This window comes from Filicampus tigris, chromosome 8 (genome assembly GCF_054856515.1).
Source record: "Filicampus tigris isolate MCC_2025a chromosome 8, RoL_Ftig_1.0, whole genome shotgun sequence".
NCBI lineage: Eukaryota > Metazoa > Chordata > Actinopteri > Syngnathiformes > Syngnathidae > Filicampus > Filicampus tigris.
Window position 1 is genome coordinate 22,882,611 of NC_141224.1, and position 27,857 is coordinate 22,910,467.

The 27,857-nt window shown below is 40.5% G+C and overlaps 2 protein-coding genes across 3 annotated transcripts; one reads left to right on the plus strand and one right to left on the minus strand.

Annotated features, from left to right (window-relative positions):
* Window positions 1-1,459: 1,459 nt before the first annotated feature.
* c8h8orf76 (chromosome 8 C8orf76 homolog) lies at window positions 1,460-5,734 on the plus strand. Its single transcript, XM_086038524.1, has 8 exons — window positions 1,460-1,699; window positions 1,941-2,042; window positions 2,198-2,341; window positions 2,878-2,928; window positions 3,021-3,165; window positions 4,790-4,880; window positions 4,946-5,078; window positions 5,320-5,734. Exons 1-8 carry the CDS (start codon window positions 1,595-1,597, stop codon window positions 5,488-5,490), a joined length of 942 nt encoding a protein of 313 aa, XP_085894650.1. The 5' UTR covers window positions 1,460-1,594; the 3' UTR covers window positions 5,491-5,734.
* Window positions 5,647-27,503, minus strand: tbc1d31 (TBC1 domain family, member 31). Of its 2 annotated transcripts, XM_086038522.1 has the most exons (23): window positions 27,103-27,503; window positions 24,198-24,335; window positions 23,880-23,995; window positions 23,494-23,672; window positions 19,730-19,881; window positions 18,300-18,459; window positions 17,963-18,163; window positions 17,713-17,880; window positions 16,912-16,991; window positions 16,670-16,816; window positions 15,921-16,054; window positions 15,710-15,843; window positions 15,415-15,594; window positions 13,893-14,125; window positions 13,743-13,815; window positions 13,580-13,659; window positions 13,360-13,495; window positions 12,005-12,097; window positions 11,543-11,629; window positions 10,095-10,268; window positions 9,936-10,005; window positions 6,372-6,506; window positions 5,647-6,268 (listed from the first exon to the last, which is right to left on the minus strand). In XM_086038522.1, the coding sequence occupies exons 1-23, from the start codon at window positions 27,171-27,173 to the stop codon at window positions 6,114-6,116; spliced, it is 3,096 nt and encodes a 1,031-aa protein (XP_085894648.1). In that variant the 5' UTR covers window positions 27,174-27,503; the 3' UTR covers window positions 5,647-6,113. The 2 variants fall into 2 exon arrangements, with proteins under 2 accessions (XP_085894648.1, XP_085894649.1); XM_086038523.1 differs by lacking the exons at window positions 24,198-24,335; window positions 27,103-27,503 and having other exon boundaries at window positions 19,730-19,861.
* Between the last annotated feature and the right edge of the window lie 354 nt (window positions 27,504-27,857).

A 27,857-nucleotide genomic window follows, 5' to 3' on the forward strand; every position in this document is an offset into this window, starting at 1 on the left:
GTGGGTAATTTGCACCCTCATTCCAGTAAATATTATATAACATTATTTTCATATAATGAATACTAATACTAAGAAGTAATAAAACAGTAAAATGTAAATGTTTTAAATTTAGATATGCGCTTGAAGACGGACTTCAATGTAAATCCAATAGCAGTAAATTTTTCAGCTAAATTATGGAACAATGTACAGTAATTTACTTTTTGTCACAATGCTGCCCTCCAGTGGGTGCCTTTACACATTACAATTAAATTTAAATAGCTGGAATGAAGGGTTGTTTCCAAATCTTTGAAGCGTTTGTTTTCACACTTTTGGAGTGTACACTACTGCTGTCTCAATTTGTAATAAACTGTATACACTGATATATTATATATATTCATTCACACATATACACACACACACACACACACACACACACACACACACACATATATATATATATATATATATATATATATATATATATATATATATATATATATATATATATATATATATATATATATATATATATATCAACAAAATAGCCATAATACAACAAGTGAATGCATATACTGTTTATACAAATTACAGCTTTGGAGATACTGTAATTTTATCTGCCCTCGCTCTCTTCATAGTGAAGACACGAATGCAATATCAAAATTGGTCTATATTATTATGTATAACATAATGCCCCCTTCGAGGCAAACCCTGATTGTCTCAACACCTAAAATGATAAAGCAGGAAATTATCAGCATGTATTAAAAAATCTCATTCCAACGTTTTTCTTTCACACTATTTTCTACAATTTGGAGAACCTTATTGACTAAATTCTAAATAATGTTCAAGGCATGCTATTTAAGGTTATTTCAACTACGAAAAACTAAATATAATATGGCCAAATTACTATAATTAAAATATAATATAAAAAATATCACTAAAAAGAAGAAAAAAAAAAAATATATATATATATATATATATATATATATATATATATATATATATATATATATATATATATATATATATATATATATATATATATATATAATTGACAGCTTTAAGCTTTTATGGAATTTTTACTTACAGTAGCGTGAAATGAGTTTTGGAGGAAAGAAAAAAAAAAGATCCATAGCGACTTTTTATTCGTGCACATTAAAATACAAAACAACACGGCTAGAAGTCGGACTAAATTGTGAAGTTGGCCTGCACTCGGGCCAACTCGGCATTGTCCGCAACTTGGAGAAGCGTCTGGTTTGCCACACGTCGTTTTCTGCCACAGCTTGCGATTTACATTTTTGTGATTGAATCTAAGGTCAAATCCATGTGCGCTTTACAATTGACATAGAAATACAAAATAACAGAATTGTCCTACAATTTACTGTAAGTGAAACGTCTTACTGACATGCGCGAACACTGGATGACGGTTGCGGGAATTTAATAGGAACGTTACTGCACGGAATCAACGTCGCCGGGTAGCGTGTCGTGCGGACTTAGTTGAAAGACGGAATTTGTGAGGATTGCCATACGTAAAATATCTACGCATCCCCTAACTAGTGACGTGATAGCACAGTAAGAATGTTTTGATAGCACAGTAGGAACGTTTCAGTGACCCGCGATGGAGCTGTTTGGAAGCAATTTTGATGACTCTGTATTTTCAGAGGCGAAAGACCGTGGCTCTGTGCGTGTGCTTTCTTATAACGCTAAATGCTGTGAGCCGGAGGTGAGCGATTGGAACGTGTGCACCAGCTTGGAACTAGAGTAACACAAGAAGTGAAGACCTGCTGTGCCTCTGTTTGAAATGAAATAAAATGTTTTACTTCAAAGTCACGACACTTCCAGTTTCATATTCAAGAAATATTGTCAAAAATACCCAAACTGAGCCTTATCCACGTGTGGTGTTTTTTTGTTTATACTGTCGGATGCGTTGCAGTAAACAATTTTCCTGCGTTGTCCTCTTGTAGTGGTTTTGTGGAAGTGCTGCTATAGACACAGAAGATTCTTTGGAGAAGCAGAAAGTTTTTAAGTTTAGAGGTGACCTGGCTGCGAGGCAGGGCAAATACCAGGTATTCATTCAAACTAGTAATCTGCTTTTTTTTTTTTTTTTTTAGCAACACTCATAGTAACTTAGTGAAACCAGGCTTCCAGTAATCATGTCATGTCAATAGAGCTGAATTACTTGTCATCTATAACAAAATGTTACTCTTCATTTGTAATCTAGGCAGCCCTGGATGCTTACAGCAGTTGCCTGGAGTGGATCTCTGACAACAACCTGTCAATCAAAAGAGATATTTTGGAGGGGATGGCTCGATGTTACACCAGGCTGGGCCAGAGAGACAGAGCAATGGGTTTACTGGATCTGCTGGTACGCCTTTGGAATAACACACTCTACTCATATTTTCTTTGCACCTCCCAGTCTTTCCAAACCATTAATACAGTGCTGTACAGTAGATATATTTGCAATTTATTTATGTACCGGTATTTATTTTTTTAGAGAACCTGTGCTCCATTATTCGCTGTAAAACTCACCTATGTGCTGTTTTTATGCTCAGGCTACAACCCTGTGTTGTATTAAAGTATTGCTTTGGCAGCATGTCTTGACATCTTGGTGTCCATCCATCAATTTTTCCGTACTGCTTAACCTCACTCGGGTCGCGAGTCTCGGGCCCCTACAATTTGAGGCAGTATAACAAAATTGTTCACCTACTTGTGCATCTGTGACCATTAAATTTGTGATTCGTGTGTAGCCCTAAATTTTTTACTTGCATGCCTAAAATTTCAGGTCATGGGTCGATGTGCTCCTGGTAAAATAAGGTCTATATTGTGAATTTTCACCTATCGATTCATCTGGAACGTTCACTGTATCATGACCCTTTGCATGAAATGTGTCTTTTTGTCCAGAGCAAAGAAGCCTCAAACACATGTCACCTGACCAGCCTGCTGCTGCTCAAGGTAAAACTCGAAGCCCTGACCACACCACTACTAGCTCAACATACTGTGTCAATGGGTGCATTGAAGGTCACATCATTTACTTTGCCTCAAAGGTCACAGTCTACCAACAGTTTGGAATTGTCGGGTCCCGGATGTCATCCCTGCAGGACCTGTGCAGCCTACTGCCTTTTAACCCCTGGAATTGGTACAACCTGGGCAAGATGTGTCTGCAGCTATTGGAGCACTCCGCAACCTTGAGTAAAATTCTGTTCATTGTTGATGGGGTGCCTGGTTGGTTTACGACAGAGTTCTGTTCTGAAATACAATGAAAAACACAAAGCTATTATAACCCTGATGTTAAGGCAGTAGTTACAATTACCAAACAATATTCTTCTGCTCTATCTTTGGCTGTCTTTTTGTTTAAAAGATGTTTTTAGCTTCTAGCTTAATGCTAACAGATTGTGTGAAACGCCAGAGACGGTCTAACGGAAGTTAGCATTGATGTCATGGTAATTACCAGAGATAGGCATTCCATCGCAGGGACCAAACGGACGTCCATTTTATGGACGGACAGAGGAAGAGAAATCTTTTAAAAAGGACGAACTAAGCAAGGACGGAAGTGGGTTTTCGTCCGTCCCTCTATTCGTCCCTCACTGGGTTAAGTACCGACTGAAGGTGTTGGGTTGGGTTCTTTTACAAAGCAAGACCACTGTTCTCTTCTGCGATACCACGGAGCCACCTTCATTAATTACCTGCACAACACCTGGTGCCCAGGTTGCGGACGGAGGACAGACAAAATAGGGTAAAGTTCCCCATCTGTGGTAATAACAAACATTCAAACAACTTCTATTTCAACACATTTATTCTCAGCTCTGTGGGATCGACAACTATTATTGGAGTTTTAGTTGGGGGACCTTCTTTGTCTGTTCTTCATCTCACTGTTCTATTTTTATCTGTGTTTCAGCTGTTTGGGAAATGCTGGTAGAAAAATAAAACAAATACCAGAGATGGGCACTTTACCCTATTTTGACACTCTGTCCTCCATCTGCGACCTGGGTACCCTTCCGTCCGTCATCGTCCCTCCGTCATTATTGATAAAAAATAATCGTCTTTCGACCTGTCCGTCCTCGTCCTTTTAAAGGGCTCCGAAATACCCATCTCTGACAAATACACAATCAGCATTCTCAGGCAGGAGCTGATACATACAGCATTTGATATACAATTTCCTATTGTAATTTTATGTGACAAATATGATTACGATGTGATTAAAAAGGATGTTCATGGAATAACCTCAAAACATCACACATCAAGACCTCCTGTAGCCTTGTCAATAACGATGTCATTTTGTTTTCTGATTTTGGTCATGTGACAGCTGAGCTGTGATTGGTTGTTAGCTGAGCAACTGCAATATCATTTTCAGTCAACGGCAAAATGGCCAACCCTTTTGATGGATAAAAATGGATGGATTTTGCTGCTTAATTCATATTCCACAAATACAATATTAATCAGAATATTGTTTAGACTAGTGAGGCCATATAGAACATATCGCTGGCGTTGGGCCAAAACATCATAACATTTTGGTGAATTTCACATTCTTTTCTAAAATCTATACTGTTGGTCAGTCCACACGTGTGGGTGTTACTTTTACACATTATTGACCAATCTATGTGACTAAGTGTTGAAAATGGCTCTCTTTCAAGATGCAATGCTAATGGTTGAACAAACTTGCCATTTTTGGGGTCTCCTGAAAAGTGACTATTTTGGAGCTACAATGCTTTGGCCTGACACTAGCGACGTTATTGTGAAGAACATGTTTGACTTGACTTCCACTTTAATCCTGAAATCAGGAAATACAGCAATTTGTTTTCTGACTTCTCTGCAGAGGAGAAAGGCAAAAAAGCTGAAGAACAACATGAGGAACTCTCCGAGGAGAGACTCTGGTTGAAGGCCTGCGTGTGCTTCATCAGAACGAGGTAGATAGACAAAACGCTTGGCTGCTGGTCATCGGCGGCTTTTTTCATCAGCCCTCTGCTTTCAGACTCCTGCTAAGAATCTTGCAGCAGCAGCAGTCATCGTTTGTGCTGCGACACAACCAAAATGTTGTCCAAATATCAGAGGAAGCGTTAGCGCATCTTAATCCCGACCAAACAACCCTTCTCACCCTCACTGGGGTGAGTAATGCTGTGTTGAAAGATGTTAAAGTCCAATGAGCCTCAAAGTGGGGTTTGGCCTCCCACAAGTGGTTTGCAAAATAATCCCTGAGTTCAATGTTCAGTTTGTGTATCATGTTACACAAACTCTGCATTTGAATGATGGCTAACTATTTTTGAACAGGTCAAGAAAATACTGTGTCAGGTTTTCGGGCATGAGGGCTTTGGGTTTGTGACTAAGCATGTGCTTTTTTATTGACAGATAATTTCAGAGGACCTGAACCCAGAGAAGATGAGGGACGACTACCAGGATGGCAAGAGTCTGTCTAGTGTTTGTGTGCAGAGCTTTGAGGAGCGCTGGTGGAATAAAATCCTACTGAGCGGGGTTCTGGAGGCTGATGGATGTCACAGGCCGAGCGACACAAAATTGTGATGCTACTGTGATGTGAACCACAAAGTGTGGGGGACAGAAAACACGACAGAAGTTTGACTTTTTGACAGCCTGTCCTGTTACCAAAAGAAGCTAATTTAATAGGCCATTGCCTAAATGTAAATTGTGTGCCTTCCTATGAAGTGCCATCAATGAACAGATTTTTTTAGCATTTTTTTTTATTGTAAGGTATTTAGGAATTGTATTGTCTATACCTAAATGTTATCTATAAAGACTTTTAAAAGACTGTTTTCCATTCCATTTAATGTGTATGGCGTTATTAGCAAACAATTGTTCAACCACATTTGTAGAGACTACTAACACACAGTAATTTCCAATTACGTAACCAAAAAAAAAAAAGAATAAATAACAAGCTGCCAGTCCTTGATAGTGGCCATGCATTGAAAATTGTGGAGTTAAAATGAGTGAAAGTTATATTGTGCAAATAAAAACAATGTAAAACAGCCTTAAAATATATCCAATTAACATGATTAAATGATAAACAACATTACATTAATTATTCCACATGGAAATATGCACAGGAATGTTAATGTGGTAAAGTACAGTACAATGACAGGTTTAAAGGTTTCCATAGGAGAACTGAAGAGTTTAGTAATAGGTAGTGGTCAGTGGGAGGCAGCGTGGGGTGTGGGTAGAGACCGTGAGGAGGCAACGCTGTCCTCTTTGGTTCTGGCAACAAGCTTCTCTCTCAAACATTTAATTTGCTTCATCAGTTGCCTCTCTTTGCTGTCCAAATGTGACCGGCCTCTGTCCAGGGAGACTGGCAGGTAGAGGAAGGAGAAGAATACAGTTCATCCATGAAATGACCCGTTTCAATGCTCTGTAAAAGTAAACTGGTCACAATGTTGCCCGTGTAGACTCACAGTTGGTGGCAGTGCTCTCTGCGGGGGAGAAGCTGTTCAAGCACACCATGATGTTGCTTTCCGCCTGATTCGGTGTGGCTGGCTTGGTGGTGGCCATTCTGACATCACTACTGTTGAAACCAGGTGCTGAATAACCTGGAAACACACAAATGGGAATGTGTACAAGTACGTGTACCTGCCCGTTAGCAAAACGTCAATCCATCCATCTTTTATTTATGCCTTAGTCCGCATTAGGGTCACAGATGAGCTGGAGCATATCCCAGATGACTCAGGTGAAAGGTATGCACACGCGGACAAATTGTGATACCTTTCTGTCTGCAGCCATGCTCAGGGAGGTCATGGATCTTAAATTTCTGAATATATGCAACTGTAGTTAGAAGAATATCAGGCTGCTTAGAGATGGTCTTCTAGCCTTGTTTAGTGTGACACACACCACGTCGTCAAACCGTACAGTGACTACTTGTCACCCTTTCAATAGGCTGCCTGACTGATTACAAGTTTGAAGACACCTGTGATGCTGCCATGGAGGACACACCTTTGTTGTAAAGGTCCCCTATGGTCAAATTATTTTCAATCTTTTGTGGGGGTACTAACGACTTCATTAGTTTTAGTCTTCACAATAATTTTAAATGCAAAATAATAGAGGTTAAACAGTTAACAAAGTTAACTTTATAAACATACATACATATAAATGGCATCTTAATGAACATGGAATTTAAAAAGAGAAAAACGCCAGGCAGTGATTGAGTAGGCAAATAAACATAGTTCACTTGGTAGCAACACACTAATGCACTCTAAGCATTAATATGACACTTATAAACTAAACATATTAAACCTACATTTATTTATTTTTTTTAATTTTAACTTAGGCCTGATACAAATACCTGGCATCGGTACTCGCCCATCCCTAATTATTTCATCATCATTCATTTTTCATTAAAGACCAAATGTGAAGTAATTTAAGAAAATCCAAATGAAATCTAAGTACTTAAATACTATACAAAAAAATAAAGCATGACAAATATGTAAATAGAAATGATCCATTTCGTATATTTGACAAAATACAATTTTTTCCCGAAGTGAGAGGTTGACAAGCTCGAAAACGGAAGTGCGACGTCATTAGGTGAACACCTATAGTAGCGCTCAATGGGGAAAGTGTACAAAGCCACTCAGAAACGGACTCAGAAAGCGATATTTCAAACGTATCCGAGGGGATCCAGGTGTTTGAAGAGCTGGAGGAAGATGAGGTTGTTGGTATAATGCAATACGAGCCATATGGTCAGGAGGATGAAAATGTTGTGCCTGAACGAGTGGCGACGAGACCGACTGACATCGGAAGAATGTTAAACTAAATAGCCTACTATTATTAGACTAACATTATTGTTTGAAATTCGATGCTGTGCCGTTCTGTAAATTACGCATGACGAGATTACTTATTTGTTCCATACAATCTGCTAGCACTGAGAGCCACGAACGTTATAGTGGGTTGGTGTCCCACATTGTCAAATTTGCGTTATTTCTTGTCACATTGTGATCATACTAGTAGGCACAACTAAGGTATATTCAATACATCATGAAATGCAATCTATAGCAAGTAAGATATATAGTAAGATTGACTTGATTGGCAGTTTTCCAAGAGGACAAGGCATGTTCATTCATCAACAAAGTCATGCCAGCTCATGGTGTAGAGCAGGGGTGCCCACACTTTTTCAGCCTGAGAGCTACTTATGACATGACCAAGTCAAAATGATCTACCACCTACTAAAAATGCAAAACACATTATTTATAAATATATTGAGAAGTATTGTTATATGTACCGTACATGCTGGTGTACCTTGCATGACTGCATCAACCTATATAGCATAATACAACAAAATGTGTTTTGTAATTAGTAATTACCTTACTGTGATGACTTGGACTGAACGGAATCAGCCAGGGACGCATAGTCCGGACAGTAGCTGCTGATAGCCAGCCTCAAGCAGATATGCAGCAACAACAATCCGCCCATTCGCTGCATTCGGTGCGTATAAAACAAGTCAACTTTTTTGCACACTATGCTAATGCTAACAATATTGCGGTCTTGGTAAAGAACTGTAAAAAAAAAAAAAAAAAAAAAAAGCCGCCGAGTGAACAGGGCGCTATGTGGATGTGTGTGACGTAGAAAGAATGACTGATGCGGAAATGGCAAAAAAGTTGACTTGTTTTATACGCGCCGAATGGAGCAAATGGGCGGATTTTCGGTGCTTCGCTCCACGTCCCACCGCTCCAAACGCATCATACGCGCCGCACCGCACGCAACGGCGCCCGCCCGCGTGAATTACATTGACTCCAATTCAAACGCGCCACCAGAAACGCTCCCAACGCAGTTGGTGGGAACGTAGCAATACAGTAGTGAGGACGGATGATAGGCTGGCGATCTACCCACGATGCCTGATCGCAATCGACGTAATGGGCACCGCTGGTGTAGAGCGTTGGCTTCGGTTTGCTAATGCTTGTTTTTTTTCTTTCCCCCCTCTCTTGTACCACGGGTTGAAATACCGCTCTCTACCTTTTTATTTTATTGTTAACAATTTGTTGCCGCCAGTCGGGAGTTGTAAACGAGACGTTTTGTTTCAAGTGTTTATTGCAGAATCGAACGGGTATGCAGTTGAACAGTTTCAATGTTTCATTCTTTTTCTTGGAACAAAGCAATTTGTATGCCCTCTTTTTTCCTCCTTAACCCGTTAAGGCCTAAAGCGCCTGGCTCAAAAGCTCTCCAAAACCTATGGGCAGCTATAGAATCACCATCTTAAAGCTGAGGTTCTCCCAGAAATTCAACACCTACAAAATAATTGATATCTCAGCCCCTGTAGCAGATAGAAACATAATTGCAAATGAATTTGAGCGCTTAGACATGTGGCTTTCACACAGGTCCAAGTTTATTATTATTTACTGTTTCAATCGAAGATGTAAAATTAAGTGTCAGTGCAACAGAAGCACTACTTTTATTTTTTTTTTTAACTCGAGTGGTAATTACCATCCTCTATTCTGTTACAAAGACGTCAATATCGTCATTGCCTACAAACATGTCTTAACCATATATCACGTTTGACTGGTTCCAATCCACAAGCGTGTCATCTATATCACTGCCGCTCATTATTTCAGAACTCCCGCAATCATCTGTGTCCACTGGGAACAATTCCGGGACAACCTCAGAGGGGTCACGACACAGTCACGTGCATATTCTGATGTCTTTCATTGGCTAAGAGATCGAGAATTGGGTTGAAAAAAAAAAAAAAAAAAGAATAGTAAATGACAAACGCTCTCCTGGGTTTAAGGGTAGAAAGACGCAACACCGATCCCGGTGCTAGTGGTAGAAACGCGGTTATGCGCTCCCGGCCTTAATGGGTTAATGCAATGCCGAAGTATTGAATCGGGACTCATTATCGGAAGATCCTCGAGATCAGGTGGCTCGCACTTTGACTTGGGTGCAAAAAAATTTGATCAGGACATCCGTAATATCTGGCCATCCGCCATCACAAACATCCTTATAATACGAGTGTGACTGCGTATACGTGTAGTTACTTGTGTCTGCTGCAGGCCTGGGCGGCTGTCTCTCCATTAAGTGTCCTCTCTGACTCACCACTTCATCCCACTGCAAGCCACACACAGATTGCACCCATTTTCCAGCAATCCGAGCTGCTTGTTTGCATCGGCGCCGCATTTCTTTTTCCTTGTTCTCACCTCCTTTCCAGCCACATCTCTTGGGATGTGCGTCAGTCGGTCGCCTTCCGCCAGTGTTCGTCTTCTCTTCTCCAGCTCATCGTCGTCGTGCTGGTGGCGCTCGGCCGCGATGTCCCGATGCCAGTTGTGACCGGAGCCCGGCTGGTGCGACTCCTCAGGGAAGCCATCCAGCCCCTGTGTGAGTGTGCCGGTAGGACGGGAAAGTGAGCCAACGCCAGCGCCAGTAGACACTCGAGCCAAAGCGGAGCTGGAATGTGGCTTTGTTAGCTTTCTAGTTGAGAGATATTACGTTGCTAACATACTGTATGTCACGGCCAGAGCTAGTGCACGCCTACATTGGGCCCTAATCAAAATTTGAGTGACACAAAATTGAAGTGATAAATTACGGCATCATAATGCTGCCATGGCAAAAAAAAAAAACAGATCAATACATTTCACGATAAGTTTGACTTCACACGTGCCAAAACAAAACGAAGCAATTCCTTGCGGTTGACGTTACTGGCAAAGTCCGAAAGTAGGCACAGTCGGCTCCAAAAGTATTGGAACGGCAAGGTCAAGGTTTTTGACATTTGGGTTTCGGATCAAAAAATGAATATGAGACAAAGGTTGAGAGTTCCAGCTTGTACTTCATGGTATTTACATCCAGATGTGCTAACTCAGGACAGAGCACGTTTTGTCTGAAGCCAGCCACTTTTCAAGTGAGCAAATGTATTGGAATCTGTGGCTAATGTGTGTTTTTAGTTGTTTGGGTGTTGCCTTTTAGGTTGATTTCTTAAACATTAGATAGTGTTTGTTTTTGCTGGACCTAAACCCAATAGAAGCTGCATTTCAGCTCCTGAAAAGGAGACTGAAGGGAGAAAATGATTACAAATGAAGAATGCATCAGTCTGGTGAAGGCAGTGGGTGGCAGGCTTGAATCAGTTTTTCACCAAATCACCAAATATTCAATGTTATTCCTTTTAAGTTCATTTAATAATGTCTGTTCCAATACTTCTTCTCACATGAAGAGTGTGTGACTTCAAACAAAAGGTGCTCTGTCCGGAGTTGTTTAACACATCTAGATGTAGATGCCATGAAATAAAATCTGAACTTTCGTTTCAAATTCATCTTTTGACCTGAAACTCAAATGTCTTCGGTATGTAACAAAAACAAATGAATTGACCTTGCCTTTCCAATACTTTTGGAGGGGGGGGACTGTAAATAACCAGAAACAAGATGATAAAAATGATTTTAAAGCTAATATAAAAAGTTGATTATCTTAAAGCGCTGTGAAAATGTGCAAAGGAAGTCAAAATGAACTAACTTAACCGAAAAATGTTTTTTTTTTAAGGAGGCCCCTAGAGGTTGCTAAGTAGGTGCTTAGTTCACTCATGACACAGCGCATCATTCTAACACTTTCTCCCTCCCCACCCTCCAGGCACAACAGTGTTGCTTAATTTTGACCTCACCTCCATGTTCGTTTTCTCTCTTTCTGCGCTTTTCATCCTCATGTCTGCAACCTGTCGTTCAATGCGGAGCTGCTCCTTGCACAGTTGCTGACAAAAAGAATGTGTCAAGAATAAGAGGGTGATGAAATGCCTGCCAGTGGCATTTGAAATCAACAGTAATTGTGTTAAAAAAAAAAATGAAAAAAGAAACAATATGGTCATGGTAACAATATGGTCATGTTGGTTTGAAAATCTATACTGTACTTTAAGTTTTCATCATTGTCATCTGGCAGCATTACATAAAACTATATAACCAATTTCCATTCAATTTTGTGGATGGCTGATAACGTGGTGAGGAAGAACCCATTAAATTGAACCCACAAGTGTAGGTTCAATGCAATTCCTCCGGCATTGTTCACCTAAGAGTGAGGGCGGCAGAAGGGGTGAGGAGAGAAAGCAAAAGAGGAGGAAAGAGGGTGTCACCTGTTCAAGCTGCCTCCGCTGCACCTCCAGCTCCATCTGCCTGAGGTCCAGATCTTGGAATGCCGCAGTTGTTTCCTGCTCACGGATCTCCATCTGCAGCCAAACCGTTACAGTAAATTCTTATTGGCCAAAAGTTGATGAACAGAACCAACATGGGTAATAATCAGTTACTGGTCGCAAATTTAGATACACCGACACTATAATGAGCTCTAAGGCAAGTTATCTGTTAGTATGGTGGCTAAGAAAATACCCAGATTACCAACATTAACAACAGTAGCGTAACAGGCCTACGTTTTCATCACAAAGAGGACAGCGGTTTTATCCCTAAACAACATATTTAATATTTGTGTGCATTTGCACAGTTTGAACATTATCACTGAACTTAAATCCATCAATTTTCTATACCGCTCATCCTCACAAGGGTGGCTGACGTGCTGGAGCCTCTCCCAGCTGTCATTGGGCAGCAGGCAGGGGACATCCCGAACTGGTTGCCAGCCAATCGCAGGGCACACAGAGACAAACAAACACACACACACACACACTCACAATCACACCGAGGGGCAATTTAGAGTTTCCAATCAACTTACCATGCATGTTTTTGGAATGTGGGAGGAAACCAGAGTACCTGGAGAAAACCCACGCAGACACGGGGAGAACATGCAAACTCCACACAGGGATGCCGGGGCCGGGATCGAACCCACGACCTCTGAACCGTGAGGCTTACGTGCTAACCAGTCGACCACCGTGCAGCCCCTGCACTTAAATACTGGAATAAAAAATAGGACTTACATGATTGCTTTAAATTGTGTCAAAAAGTAAAACAAAAATGTATCTAAATAACCAATTTGTTTGAAAAACAAATCGTCATTTAAGAAATGCAAATGCAATGAACTTTAAAGGTAAACGCAAGTGATTCTTTCAAGTACCACTAGAGGGAGTCCTGTACTAGTTACTGCAGTTTTAATACAGATAACGTTCAGTTTTGATGTAGTACATATTTTTAACATTTTGACTATGCTCCATGTGCAAAATTATTCATACCCTTTCTACATGCATCTATTGTATAGGTATTGTTGATTAGTAAAAAAATGTTTTTACATTATATTGTCCAATCAGGGATCTGAATATAATCAAATAGTAAATTTCAGTCTGTTGCTACTTCGTGTACTTTTCAGCCAAAAGCTATGAAGAATCATTTTGTGCTCAACTGTGTATTTCCAACTTGTCTCATGATGGGCGGCAGGTAATAATTATTTTCTGAAGCAGCAAATATTTCAGCACACAAACAAAATAATGAGCTCAGTTTTCCCTGAAGATCTCCTTGTCAATTCTTGGAGTGGGACTGCTCTCCTCACCTTCCTCATGATCTCCTGGTCCAGTCTCTGTATTTGTGAGACTTGGAGCTCCTGCTGGTGTTTGAGAAGACGGCTTCTATTTGCATCTAGCAGCTGTAACTCTTTCATCTTCAGCTCTCTCTTCATGGCTGCCAGACTGCGAAAGGAGAATGACAATTGAAAACCATTTTCCCAACTTGCAAATGAAAACATGTACATCCAGTGAGCAGTGAGTGTTTACTTTTTCCTTTGCTGTGTGAGTTTCTCTTCTTCTTGTGCCAGGATATTTCTGCGCTGTTCTTCAGCCTTCTGCAACAGCTCCTGTGTGTGAAGTCAAAGGAGTTGAGTCAAAACGTGTTTTAAAAGTGCATTTTTCCACACCCGGTTGCTGTCTGAAGCTCTACCTGTTGCACATAATAGGAGTCTTCCTCAGCTTGTCGCTGCACCAAATCTGTACGCAGCGACATTATCTCCTGCCTAATGAGACCAAGCGTGGACACATTTAAATATTTTCCGTATCATCTAAAAATGATCTTTGTAAAGTGAAATATCACCTCTCTTGGAGGTACTCCATCTCTTGCCGTCGTATCTTTTCCCTCTCCCGGTTCTGGTATTCCACTATGAACTCTGGGTAGTGGTTAAACACAGGGTACTGGCCTTTAGTCAGCGGCGTGAACTCGGAGAGCATCCTCCGCGGATGAATGTCAGCCGGCGTGTTGCTCATCAGCTGGTAGGCATCTTTGATCATGGCTTCCATGTCCAAGTTGTTCCGATGGTGGAAAAAATACTAATGTGTGGGAAAATAGGACATGTTTCATTTACTTCACACAGGAATCAAATTTGGTGAAAAAAAGATGCCTCAAAAGTCAACAACACTTGGACGTTCAAACCGGCATCATGTGCGGCGGGCTCTCGGACCATGAAGGTTTGCTTAACACCACAAGTGTGTTTTTCTTTTTCTTGGCTTTTAGCGATTCCACCACAGAAGCGACAACAACAAAGTCATACACCAGTGGTAGCTCATCAATAGCGGACGCCGCCCTCCTCTCAAACTTAAAATCATGAATTTTGGAGAGTAATTTAAATAAGGTAAAGAGTGAACTCAATTTACTTCCTGTGGCAGCTGACCCCTGCTCACGTTGCAGACGGACAAAGGCAGTTTTCCTTTAAAAAGTTGCTCGACAGCTCACTGGATCAATCTAAAATAAATTGCGTACATTGCAAAGCTAAATTCAAATACCACGTTATAGTACATCTTTGGCATATCATTTCAACATTTTTTTTTGTAAAATGCCCACCTCTGCTTTGATACCCATCCCTAAGAGTGGGAAATGAAACCTGGCATGTTGAAAGTGGACCAAACAGTGCAGGTTTGAATACAACCTTTGCAAAATGTTGCTTTCAAATTAAGATGGATTGACAAATGTATTTGTCTTTTCACAGTCCAGCCATTGAATTTCAGGAACTTATTTATATTTAAAAAAAATTTTTTTTTTTCAAACATTAGGGTAGAAGAGGGTCTAAAAATGTCTGGAAGTGAATGAGATAAGATATTTTTGTTTGTTTACAACACCGTTTGTTTGTTTTTTTGCATTTTTTAGGAGTAGACACACTCCGTACACCAGGCCTTGACTTTGACATATGTGCCGTACACTATGAGAGAGACCAAAAACAAGACAAAGAAAGAAAGAAAGACAAAGAAAGACACAAAGAAAGAGAGAAAGAAAAAGAAAGAAAAAAAGAAAAAGAAAGAAAGAAAGACAAAGAAAGACACAAAGAAAGAAAGAAAGAAAAAGAAAGAAAAAAAGAAAAAGAAAGAAAGAAAGACAAAGAAAGACACAAAGAAAGAAAGAAAGAAAGAAAAAGAAAGAAAAAAAGAAAAAGAAAGAAAGAAAAAGAAAGAAAGAAAGAAAAAGAAAGAAAGAAAGAAAAAGAAAGAAAGAAAAAAGAAAGAAAGAAAAAAAGAAAGAAAAAAAGAAAGAAAGAAAGAAAGAAAAAAAGAAAGAAAGAAAGAAAAAGAAAGAAAAAAAGAAAGAAAAAAAGAAAGAAAGAAAGAAAGAAAGAAAGAAAGCTCACCTCAAAGTCTTGTTTCTGGGAGCAGAGCAAGAGTGGCTCCCGGCAGCGCATCAGATAGGCCACGCAGGCCAACACCAGGAAGGACGGATGGTTGGAGAAGACATTGTCGAAGAGTCGGAGCCATTCATCACGAGTCAAAACCTCGGAGAATAAAGTCTCCAACAGGGGCCACACGTAGAGCTACCATAATTACACACAGTTCATTCATAAAAAGGAAACATGGGGTTGTTTGTTCATTCATTGCTGGACTACGGCATGCGCCCCTCCCATGTTGTGTCTCAACATTTGGGATTACCTGAGAGGTGATTCCACAGTCCACCAGGTGTTGCAGCAGCTCCTTGTCATGATGCGCCAGCATGTTCTCTGCCATGTTCAGGATGTTCAAAGGGGGATTAGGGAAGTACTCAAACCAGTGTTGACACCAGTTCACTGCGACACAGCACAAGCAAATCAATTGGAATCATGGATAGCGGGTGACCAAGCTCCATGTTATGGGCAAAGTGTACCTAAGACAGTGGCCACCACCTCGAAACACAGCATAGGATTGTTCTGGAAGAGTTTGACAAATGGAAAGGCTAACAGCGGAAGATACTCTGCCTCTCCAAAGATGGCAGCCCAATGAGACAGTGTAGATAAAACCCTGTGAGTGGTTTTGGACACAAAATGTTGCAGTAAAAGTCAGAACCTAAGCAAAAGTTTGAATTGAGCAGAGCTGGGCATTTTACTAAAAATTGAGCATCCGTTACTCGTCATCCGTCTGCAGCGTGAGAACCATTCCGTTGTCATTCGCCTTTTTTTCACGGGGGCGGGGGAGAATATTGCACGCCGATAGGCCGGTCCGCCTCTGATTTTAGACGTGCTTCAGTCAGCGATTTCGACTGCAAACTTCAATAGCAGCTCACCCCCCCCACTCCACTGACATTTGAACCGAAAGACTGACTCAGTGACTTTCTGCGGCATGGAAGCCTGTTCACAGCCTGGTCTCTCACTCAAGTCTGTCCTCCAAGCAACAAAAACTTACTAGTGTTGCTCGTCGCAGACATTGAAGTCCCGTCACAAAAAATAGACTTAAGACGGACTACAGACGAAAGACGGTTTAAATACATGGGCTTCCGACTATGCTTAGTCCGTCTATCTTAAAATCTTTCCCGTCATCAAAACGGGCATCCGTCATAGGCGGACAGATGGACCGGTCCGTCACATAGATGGAATGCCCAGCTCTGGAATTGAGCACGTCAAGTAGAAGGATGTGTACCTCTGCAGCCCTCTCTGGAGCTTTTGACTTTTGATGGGATACTTCTCATGGAGGGTGAGACAGGCCGAATGGAGGCCTTTATCAGTCAGACTGCTGTATGCTGTGTAGTTCTCAGGCAGGCACAACAAGGACCGCCACACAAATGTCCTAAAAGGTTGCACAATATTCTGGACAGTAAAAGCTATGCTACATTCCCATGTACTGCCCGCTTAAGCTCCAAACTGAAGAAAGAATTTCAGTACCTGTATTTAGCAGGATATTCTCCAAATGTTTTCAGAAGTCCCACCAGCCGCGTCTTGTTCAGACCACCGGGAAGTTGATTCTGTTCAAATACAAAGACTAACCTTTATTACAACAAAAACATTAAAATGCAAACATATGGATGAAGGTTGAAACGCCAGATCCATTACACCTAGAGAAAGTAAACAGAGAAGAAAAGTGGTTTCCCAGTTGTAGCTAAACACCAATGAGGTTGCTGTTCTGTGCAGGTTTGTCAGCAATTTCATCCAATCAGGCCCTGCTTATGACTTGTATTTTTCAAGACTTAAAAATATATATATAAAAAATAAAAATAAATATGTGAACAACCAGGACAGTTTAATGAAAGATTTGGAAACCATTTTTGTCCTGATTAATGGCACACAATTTACATTTATAACTGCTGATGAAAGCTGATGATCGTATACAATAACATTATACTACGAGGTCACTTTTTAAGGTTATTTTGTTTGTTTACTGTTTTTTTGTCTATACTAACTATGCTTTGTTTGTCTAACTGTCCCTTTTATTAAGTGATGGAGATGTGTGCCAATTAAGGGGAGCATGTGATGGGTTTCTTCATTTAGTCACAGTGCATTGTATAGTATGTCTGCGTGTTGCGCATGACATTAAACCAATAAAATATCGAGAAAGGAAAAACAATTCTAAATCAGGCCAGTTAGGAGATTTCCTGAACTATTACTTATTAACTAATTAAAAATTCTCTTTCCCCCCATATAGTGTAGCCTACAACTTAAAAATATTGTCCTCATCTGTATTCTTACCTCTTTATCGTCTCCTGCAGACCCAGCAGCAGGGGCATGGATCTTCGCCTGTTTCTGTCCACCTGTGTGATTGGCTGGTCTTTGTATTTTATCAGATTTGACCTTTAGGTTTGATGGTGCCTGATTTACTGCAGTATCAGAGACCATTGAAACCTGTGGAAGAGAAGGCTGTGGAGAACAGTAGGTTAGAAGATGCAATCTCACAGAGCATGCTCATTTCAACCCAGATGAGTATCAGATGCGTGTCTACTTTGTGTAAATCGTCCGTGAGACTCTGAACGCTATAGACGTTGATGCTGCCGTCATCCAAGATGGCCACCACATAACGACCAGTGGGGCTGACGGTCACTGCGTTGATGCCATTGTTGTGGGATTCGACATGGAAGAGCACCTTGGTGGAGTGAATGTTAATAAAACGCATAATTCCATCTTGACCTAATACACCCAATGTCTGTGAAGAGAGCAGGAAAAGAAGTGTGAACAAATGTTAAATGCCAAGATTAATCCCTATACTCCATCGCCTGTTTTGGTCAGCAAAAGGAAAACCAATGCCAGAGGACCCCAGCAATCCAGCATAGCAAGTGTACCTGACTGGATCCTTCATCAAAGTTGTCAGGAAGAAATTCCAGCTGTCTGACAGTCCGAACCTTAGTGGGCATCTGGATCACCTTGACCAGCTTTTGGCTGTCTAAACACCACAGGTGCAGCAGGTTGGACCGGCCCCCAGCTGCCAGGTTCTTACCGTCTCTGTCAACACCAGACATTTGCATCACCGTGGGTATAGACAGTGATTAATACTTTTAAAACTTTTTGTATTGAAAAAAAAAAAAATGTGACCTGTAACTTACACAATTCATTCAAAAATAGAAACAACCACTGGGGGAAAAATAAATTACATTACAACAACCACTAGGGGAAAAATAAATTACGGAAGTTTGTTTGGAAGATATGCCCTCCCTAAAAATAATATTTTGATATTTTGCTTGAATAACAGCATTACATATTTTGGGGGGTATAACTCTTATCGGTTCAGAGTCCATCTTGGCTTGGCAAAATATGACCACTCCTCCTTACAATGGTATTATACATTATTATTAGCGTATTTCATAATAGCTGGAGCTTTAACAAAGCACTTTACAAACAATAAATAATAAACAATAAAAGGCCATAATACACAGTGTTGATCCATAAATTAACATAAAACACAATACACCGAAATATTCTAAATATTGCAGTATACAATGTTACCTCTACTTACGAACATCTCTTCATACGAAATTTTCAAGTTATGAAACGCATCAACAGGAAAATATTGCCTCGTTACGAAAGAAATTTCAGGATACGAAAGGTAAAAGTATGGGCGGCTACTCGCAGCTCCAGAGTTTCCTGAACGCAACATACTCATAGCTTCTCTGCCATTGGCTCTTACCTAGCATCTTCCTGGCATCCCATTGGCTAAGAGGGACCTCTACCGTATGTGTCTATGTGTGTAGATAGACAGGTACATAGATAGATATGTGATAGATATGTGTATGCAGCGCCCTCATCATTCGCCCGTCGGGCCATGAGGTGTTCCGATAGTTTTACGTGAATTAGAAACGAGGAAATCGTTTTTTTATCCATACAAACAAAGCAAGAGATAATAGAAAAGTATGAAAAAGGGATGCGTTTGGTTGATCTCGCCAAAGAATATGACCGTAATGTATCGACACGTAATTAAATCAGTTCTTTACAAAACGCCAGGCAAAAATATTTACATGGAAAACACATCTCTACTTACAAAATTTTCTACTTAAGAAATTTCTTCCAGAACCAATTAATTTCGTAAGTAGAGGTACCACTGTACTACAGTATATACGTACCTTTGTGACAAATATTTCCTTAATTGTTTGAAAAGATTTTTCCTGATTTATCAGTCTCTGATCTTTCTCTTTCTATATCCACTATACTGTATGTGTGGTTTTGGCTAGGCAAAACATGCTACACCAGCGCATAGACATTGGCCGGTGTGACTCACTGTGTTACTGCAAAGGTCTTGTAGAAGAGCTGGGGTCCATGGTCTGGCACCGGAAGCTGGTATTTGCACACTAGCGTGCTGCTGTCCCAAGCAAAGATGGAGTTGTCACTGAAACAGCTGAGGATGGTGTTGCTGAGAGGGAGGAAGAAAACCTGAAATGAGGACCACCATGACATTAATTTTGAAACTCAAGAATGGGATAGTCATTTTATGAATGAATGGCTCCTATGGTGAATGGACATTCCTGCTTTAGCAGCAGAACAGCAGCATTCTCATATGGGGTGTTCTTTGCTGTGAAATCACAATCAAGCAAAGGAGTCATATTTGGTAACATAGATAGGTGCGTCTTATAGATAAATAAGAATAAGAATAAGAATGCCTTTATTGATCCCACAGTGGGGAAATTTTCATTGTTACAGTAGCAAAGATATAGGTCACACAGGGGCGGCGGCATAATGTGGCCATTAATGTATAACATTGACGGCAAACATTTAGAATCAAACCTACGTAGATATACGCAGTAACATGTGTATATACACATGTGTATACACACCAACCTACATCTACATAAAAAATATGAGGAACACTCATTTCGGCCTGTACATAGTACAGAGGAAAAAAATACTCTAAGTGACAGTGCTGCAGTGCTGTAGTGAAATGTAAGGAACAGCATTGGATAAAAATAAAACTAGACTAACAGTAGTGGGGAATGTTGAGTATTGCACGGTATTACAGTAGTGGGGAATATTGGGTATTGCACGATACGAGCTCAGGTGCAGGACTGCACAATTGCACTAATGTCCGCCAGTTTGTAGAGACTACACAATGTTCTTGTTAAAGAGTCTGACAGCAGCAGGCAAGAAGGAACGGCGGAATCTCTCCTTTGCACAGCGAGGGTGTAACAGTCTGTCACTGAAGGTGCTGTGGAGTGCTGTTAGGGTGCCCTGGAGGGGGTGGTCCGGGTTGCCCAGCATTGATGACAGCTTGGCCAACATCCTCCTGTCCCCCACCGAGTCCACAGAGTCCAGGGAGCAGCCCAGGACAGAGCCGGCCCTCTTGACCAGTTTGTCCAGCCGCTTCTTGTCCCGGGCCGAGACGCCGCCTGCCCAGGTGACCACTCCCTGGAAGATGACCGATGCAACCACCGAGTCATAAAAGTTCCTGAGGAGTGTCCCCTGAACCCCAAAAGACCTCAGTCTCCTGAGTAGGAAGAGTCTGCTCTGACTCTTCCTATAGAGGGCGTCTGTGTTGTCGCACCAGTCCAGTTTATTGTTCAGATGAACACCCAGGTACTTGTAAGTTGAGACTCTCTCAACATCTGTTCCCCGGATGTTCACTGGTGCAGGTGAAGAGTGCTGGCGCCTACCGAAATCCACCACCATTTCTTTGGATTTCCCCGCATTGATCAGGAGGCGGTTCTGCTGGCACCAGTCCACAAAACCCTGAGTAAGTTCTCTGTACTCCCGATCATCTCCGCCTGTGATGAGGCCGACAATCGACAATAAAGGTGCGGCATATGTTTTTTTTTTGTTTGTTTAGTTTTTTTTTGTTTTTTTTTATAGAGGCTTATATAAAGGTGCGCCTTATAGTCCGGAAAATACAGTAAGTAGAATTAAAATAATATTGTGAAAGTGGTTCATGTTTGTGTGTGAACATTTCTTTACCTTGCATTATCTTGATTAATTAGTTTGCATGCAGAAGAGTCACAACTTTTAATCACAATATGCCATTTCCTTTCAGAATCGTTGGATTGATTGAACTTTGATTTCAAGGATTTATTATTCGCGGGAGTATAAATCATATCAAAGGTGGGACACTTCAACCTATTCTAAAATGTCTTTGTTCAAAGAACGGAAAGTTAGAAACCTAAACCATCCTTCAGATGTGATACTTTCGGGAGGTAGCTCTGATTTGGGTATTGCCCAAGATAAGAGCCATGCTTCTTTGTTTGTTCTGTCCCTTCTCTTTCTTCTCTTGCTAGAACTTGATGAACATCACTCTTCTCCTCTCTCTCCCTTTTTCAAGAAATGTTATGTTCTTGTTTTTTGGCTACATACCAAGTGCACCAGTCTCACGGCCCAGCCGTCGCTAGAAGCCATCGGCCATCTGCGTGAATCACGTTCTGCTTTTGTCTGCAAGGCCTGCCTGACAAAACTTGTCAGACACACGCACCAAGAACTTTTCGCCAGTGCGTCTCTGAATTTTGCCACAGACCCAACCAAAAAGTTGCACCGCAACTCCCAAGTGGACTGCAAGACCACATTTAGCTTTTCCTTTTTATTTTTTCCAAATCCTTCCCGCCATACTTTTTCTTCAATCGACCAGGCCGCCGATTGCAAGACTCAAATTATGGCTTCCAACATCTCATCTCATTTGGAGCCAAACTCTGACAGAGTTCAGAATTTGCATAATTCACCAGATTGTGTACAAGTTAGTGTTTTAAATTGTGTTGAAGTGGTTAGGTTAACCTTATGAGTCCCATGTTTGTCTGGATAGAAAATGTTAACCCCTCGTGCGATGATAGTTTATTTTTAACTTATTTTAGTATTTTATCCTATTAAGTTCTCATTCTTTGCTCCTCCTGTCCCAGTTGTTGTTTTCGTTGTGACTTAACTGTTCAAACTCCCATGTAGATTAGAATATAAACATCCACAAGATAAGGACAGGATTGTGTACTGTGTGTGTGTTTGAATCAAAGTCATTAATCCCTACACTGAAAAAATTCAACACAATCTCTGGGGTTGAAGTAACGTAGGTGGTTAAAGGTGGTTGGTGGTTCCTTAATGCTCTGGATGTTGTCCTGCTTGACACGCCTCTATTTCTAGGCGCAGCCAAGGCGTTGAGAGCATCCGGTTTGGTGGTCTCAGTATTACATCTCTGATTTTTGCAGATGATGTGGTACTGCTGGTTTCTTCAAGCCGTGATCTTCAACTCTCACTGGAACGGATCGCAGCCAAGAGTGAAACGGTTGGGATGAGAATCAGCCCCTCCAAATCTGACACCATGGTCCTCAATCGAGTGGAGTGCCCTCTCCAGGTCAGGGATGAGATCCTGCCCCAAGTGGAGGGGTTCAAGTATCTTGGAGTCTTGTTGCTCTCAATTTACCGGTCAATCTACGTTACGACCCTCATCTAGGGTCACGAGCTGTGAATAAGAATAAGAGCCCGGATACAAGCGGCTGAAATGACTTTCATCCGCAGGGTGTTCGGGTTCTCCCTTAGAGATAAGGTGAGAAGCTCGGTCATCCGGGAGGGGCTCAGTCGAGCCGCTGCTCCTGCGCATTGAGAGGAGCCAAATGAGGTGGCTCAGGCATCTTGTCAGCATGCCACCTGGACGCCTCCCTCGTGAGGTGTTCCGGGCATGTCCCACTGGGAGGAAGCCCCAAGGACGACCCAGGACACGCGAGACTATGTCTCCCAGCTGGCTTGGAAAGGCCTCGGTATCCCCCAGGAGGAGCTGGATGATGCGGCTGGGGACAGGGAAGTCTGGGCTTCCCTGCTTAAGCTACTGTGCCCGCGACCTGACCTCAAATGAGCCTATTATGACCTCGAAGACAATGGATGGAGGGATTATTAACTTTTTTGCCATCGTTATTACTACTGTCCATTGTTGAACAGTTAGGACATATCACATGGTTTTACTGAATAACACTGAAGCAAGTGGCACCAATTTGATTCAAGGTTAACTGACCAAATAGTTAGTACCCCTGATTTAAACCTACTCGGGTGAGTAGTTGATCCACTGTGTGGTAAAATGTTCTTTACCTTCTGTATGCCAACTGACAGGTGGATGTTGAGCTTCCTCTTCCTTTGGAAGGTGTCCAGGTCCCACAGCTGAGCAGTGTCTGAGGATGTGGTGACAGCGTAACGGCCTGAGGTATGGATGGAGATGGACGAAACGGTCCCTTCATGACCCCGCATCAAGCTGACCATCTGCTTCGTGTCTGTGCAAAAAATAAAAACACATGCAATAAAAACACACGCACATGGACACACACAAGCACAAAGTATTTATTTCTGGTAAGCAGGGTGGTTCAAATAACAGAGAATGACATATCAACGACTGACAAATGAAGCTTCTTTATTAGAAAGAAGAAAACTGCCATTAAAAATACAGTTGATGATGCTTTATGTGTAGGTCTTTGTCATACCTTGGTCAAAACACTTGACAGTATTGTCAACAAGAGCCACCAGAAACTCTGTGCTCCGATGTAAGCCAAACGCCAGAGCAGTGCAGGCCTGTCCAGTCTTCTGCACAAGACGAAATCTGTCCAAAGATGAGAAGGACAAAAACAAATTCAGCATAAAACATTTTATTCAGGGAGATTCTGTAACAAAAACTGTGTTGCCAGAGTATGCAGCACACATTTAAATGTCTATCAAATTTCTATCAGACATGCTGGCATCATAACAATTTAATGTTTAATTGAATAGGCCGGGCTTCTGATGAAAACAAACAGTTGACTCACCTGTTTCTACTTATGTCAAAGGCATAGATGTTGCCATGGTGATCACCAGCCAGGAAGGCTACTCCTGTGTTGTCGAATGCTGCATGGAGGAAACGCACCTTGGCCTGCTGAGCAGTACGGACCACCGTCAACAACACACTGTAGAAACACAAACAACACAATAAAGGACAAGGGGAAGGGGAAAAAAAAGAAAACAGAAAAACAAAACAAAACAAAAAAAGAGAACTCATGGCCGCTCTCTAGTGCCGACTACGATACTAAACTGTCAAAACCTGACATGCTGTTCTCTGCCATTTTAGACACAGATTACGTATTTGGAATTTACAGCAAATCATGTCATTAAATATTTACACATGCAGACATTGTTGGTAAAGAAAAAACTCACTGGTCACAGAAATAACTTGGATCTGATAAAAGTAATCAGAGATGCAACAATTAATCGAAAATCGATTTGCTCAGATTAATCGATTCGACAAATCCATTAATCAGGTTAATTACATTGATCTAAAAAATTATGTTTGAAACGTTTTTTCATTCCAGATGCATAGCACATTCTGAATGTGTAGATCAAATTATGCGCTTGCGCCAAACATCATTCGTATTGCATTTGTGGATGGCTGCAGGACCACACTAGCTCACAGAGACAAGCATGGTAGTGATCTTTAAAAAAACCGAATCGAAAATCGGGAACTGAAAATCGAATCGAATCGGGCCTTGAGTGAATTGCTACATCCCTAGTAATAATATATTTTTTCTAAAAATTTATGAAAATTAACGATGAAACTACAACGATGAAACAGTGTTTTCGTCAACGATGACAAAAATATTTCGTTAACGCCCCTTTTTTTCATGACGAAAACGACACGATGACGAGCTAAACGTGGCTCTTTGATGACGAAAACATGACGTGATGTACATGAATTTTCGGTGGCGAGACGAGACAGGACGAAATTGTTAGCGTGTTGTCCGTCAGACGTTCAAAATTGATAACATCCCTTCCTATTGTACATGTAATCTGTTTTTCAAAAAAATGCAATGCTGGTGAAACCTATCCTCGTACAATAATAAACGCGAATCCACAGATTTTTTATTTCACCAATATTGAATGACTTTTTAGCCTTAGCAATGCGGTTAGCCGCCAAAGTACTTGCATTTTTTGACAAATCAGTTAAAAAATGTTTGCCTTCATCTACGGAATATATGTACGAAATATTGTATACCTATTTTTAACTAAAATGAACTAAAACCTTTTTGAGTTTTCGTCGACTAAAACTAGACTAAAACCTTTTTGAGTTTTCGTCGACTAAAACTAGACTAAAGCCTTTTTGAGTTTTCGGCGACTAAAACTAGACTTAAACTATCACTAATAGGAATGACTAAATGTGACGAAAACTAATAAGCATTTTCGTCCAAAATACTAAGACTAAATCTAAAATGCCTGCCAAAAACAACACTGCGATGAAAGAATGAAAACCAGACATTGCATTTGAATAATGGTTAAACAGAATTAAAACAACAAATAAAAAAACTCATGAAACTGTCCTGGACAAAAATGATGGCACCCTTAACTTAATATTTTGTTGCACAACCTTTTGAGGTAATCACGGCAATCAAAATGTTTTGTAATTTTCAATGAGACCTGTCAGCAGGTATTTTGGCCCATTCATTGATGACCAAACGGCTCCAGTTGTCTCAGTATGAAAAATCAAAGAAAGTTTCAGCAGTTTGACTAACACTGAAGTTATTTTTGTATATTAGCTAGTTATTTATCCCATGCTAGGAATATAGGGCATACAGAGACCCTTGAAAAATAAACAGTGTAAATAATAAGTCAACAATAAATGAATTAAGATCAGGAAACGTGAAGTCCTTAGCCAGGCACGAAAACAGATCAGGGGTGAAAAAGGTGCCAAGTACACGACCCCACTAAGAGAGTCAGGTGGCATGCTTCCCGGAAGAAAATTATGAATAATTCATATTCAAAAGCATCAATTTGATGCATTTTGACAGAGAAAAAAAATCATGCAGTATACGTATAAGTATCTATCTATCTATACGTGGTCACATTATGCTATATAAGCAGGGTTATAGTTTTTAATGTAATCCAATTACCATATTATTAAAATAATGTAACTTGGGCAGTAACAGTGCCCCATTGCTATTTGTGGGGGGATAGGGACCTGATAGCAAAAATCCATGTGTAATTGACACCCATTGAAATGCATATGTTTATACTGTATGTATTAGGGCTGCATGATATTGGGAAAAACATGTGGATGTTGATTGTAGCGATATAGATATTACGATATATAATGTCCCAACAAATGACTATTACAGGGGTGGCCAAGTCCGGTCCTCAAGAACCACAATCCAGTCTGTTTTAGGTTTATCCCTACGGCAACACATGTGATTCAAATCACTTGGTCACACCTGGACTATTATATTATCTAATGAAAGATGTACCATTTTTTTCATTCGGCAAAATAAGCAAACTCAATGTGTGTGTTCTTAGCTAACCAATTGTAATCCCCCCAGATGATGTACAACTATTGGGTGGCGATGTGCATGTAATTTTGCATCTGAATGGTCAAATTCAGGTAAAAGCATACAATTCCATAAGAAAATGATTGCATGTCTTTGCAATATGCATATTCCATGGGCCATTATCGCAATATCAATATCTTTTCGATACATTGTGCAACCCTATACAGTACACACACACACACACACATATGTAACTTATGTATGTATATAACTTACATACAGGATTTTCCACTTAGCAAACTTACAGTAAGTGACACAAGTGGTTAAAAGTTTCCAATCTTAAAACACCATTCCAAGTGTTTACATGTTTTGACAACTGCGACAATGATCGTGTAAACAGGCAACAGCTATAGCTAATTACCCCTTTCCAGAAGGTGTTTTTCGATGCTTGAGCTTCCCCTCTTCTCTGTTTCCGATGTCGGTCACATCCATTTTAATATGGTCTGTGAGAGGTTGATTTATAAATGAAGCTCTACTTCTGGAGCAACATGACAAACTGCAACGCCAACCAAGTTGATCTGATCTCTGCTAGCGGGACGGGCAGCGGGAAATGTTTGAAAAGAAAAGCAACGCTTAATATTATGTACAACTAAAGAAGCACCAAACAATATCAGTAAAAGCTCTGACATCTGGCCACGTTTAAAATGTATACTCCCGCGTTTGAAATCGAAAATTAAAGAACTTCCTCCAACTTCTGTTTCCGTAGTGATTGGGAATTCACTAGTGTCGCCGAGAGTCTACGTACAAAACCAGAAAGTGTACCATGGGATATGTTGTTTTATAGCACCGCCCATCATCCAGCATTTCCGTTGTCGTCATGACGAACATGATAAATACCGGTACTTTATTAAAAAAAAATAAAAAATTATATATATATATATATATATATATATATATATATATATATATATATATATATATATATATATATATATATATATATATATATGTATATATATATTATTTGACCACAATGTTTTCTGTTTCTTACCAATCCAATTTGGACGTGTAAAAATATCATTAGACGAAAGACAATAATTAAAACATACACCTGCGCTTTGTTAAGCATGTCTTGAGAATAAAAAGCATGACGGACGGTGCCAGTGGTTTATTTCA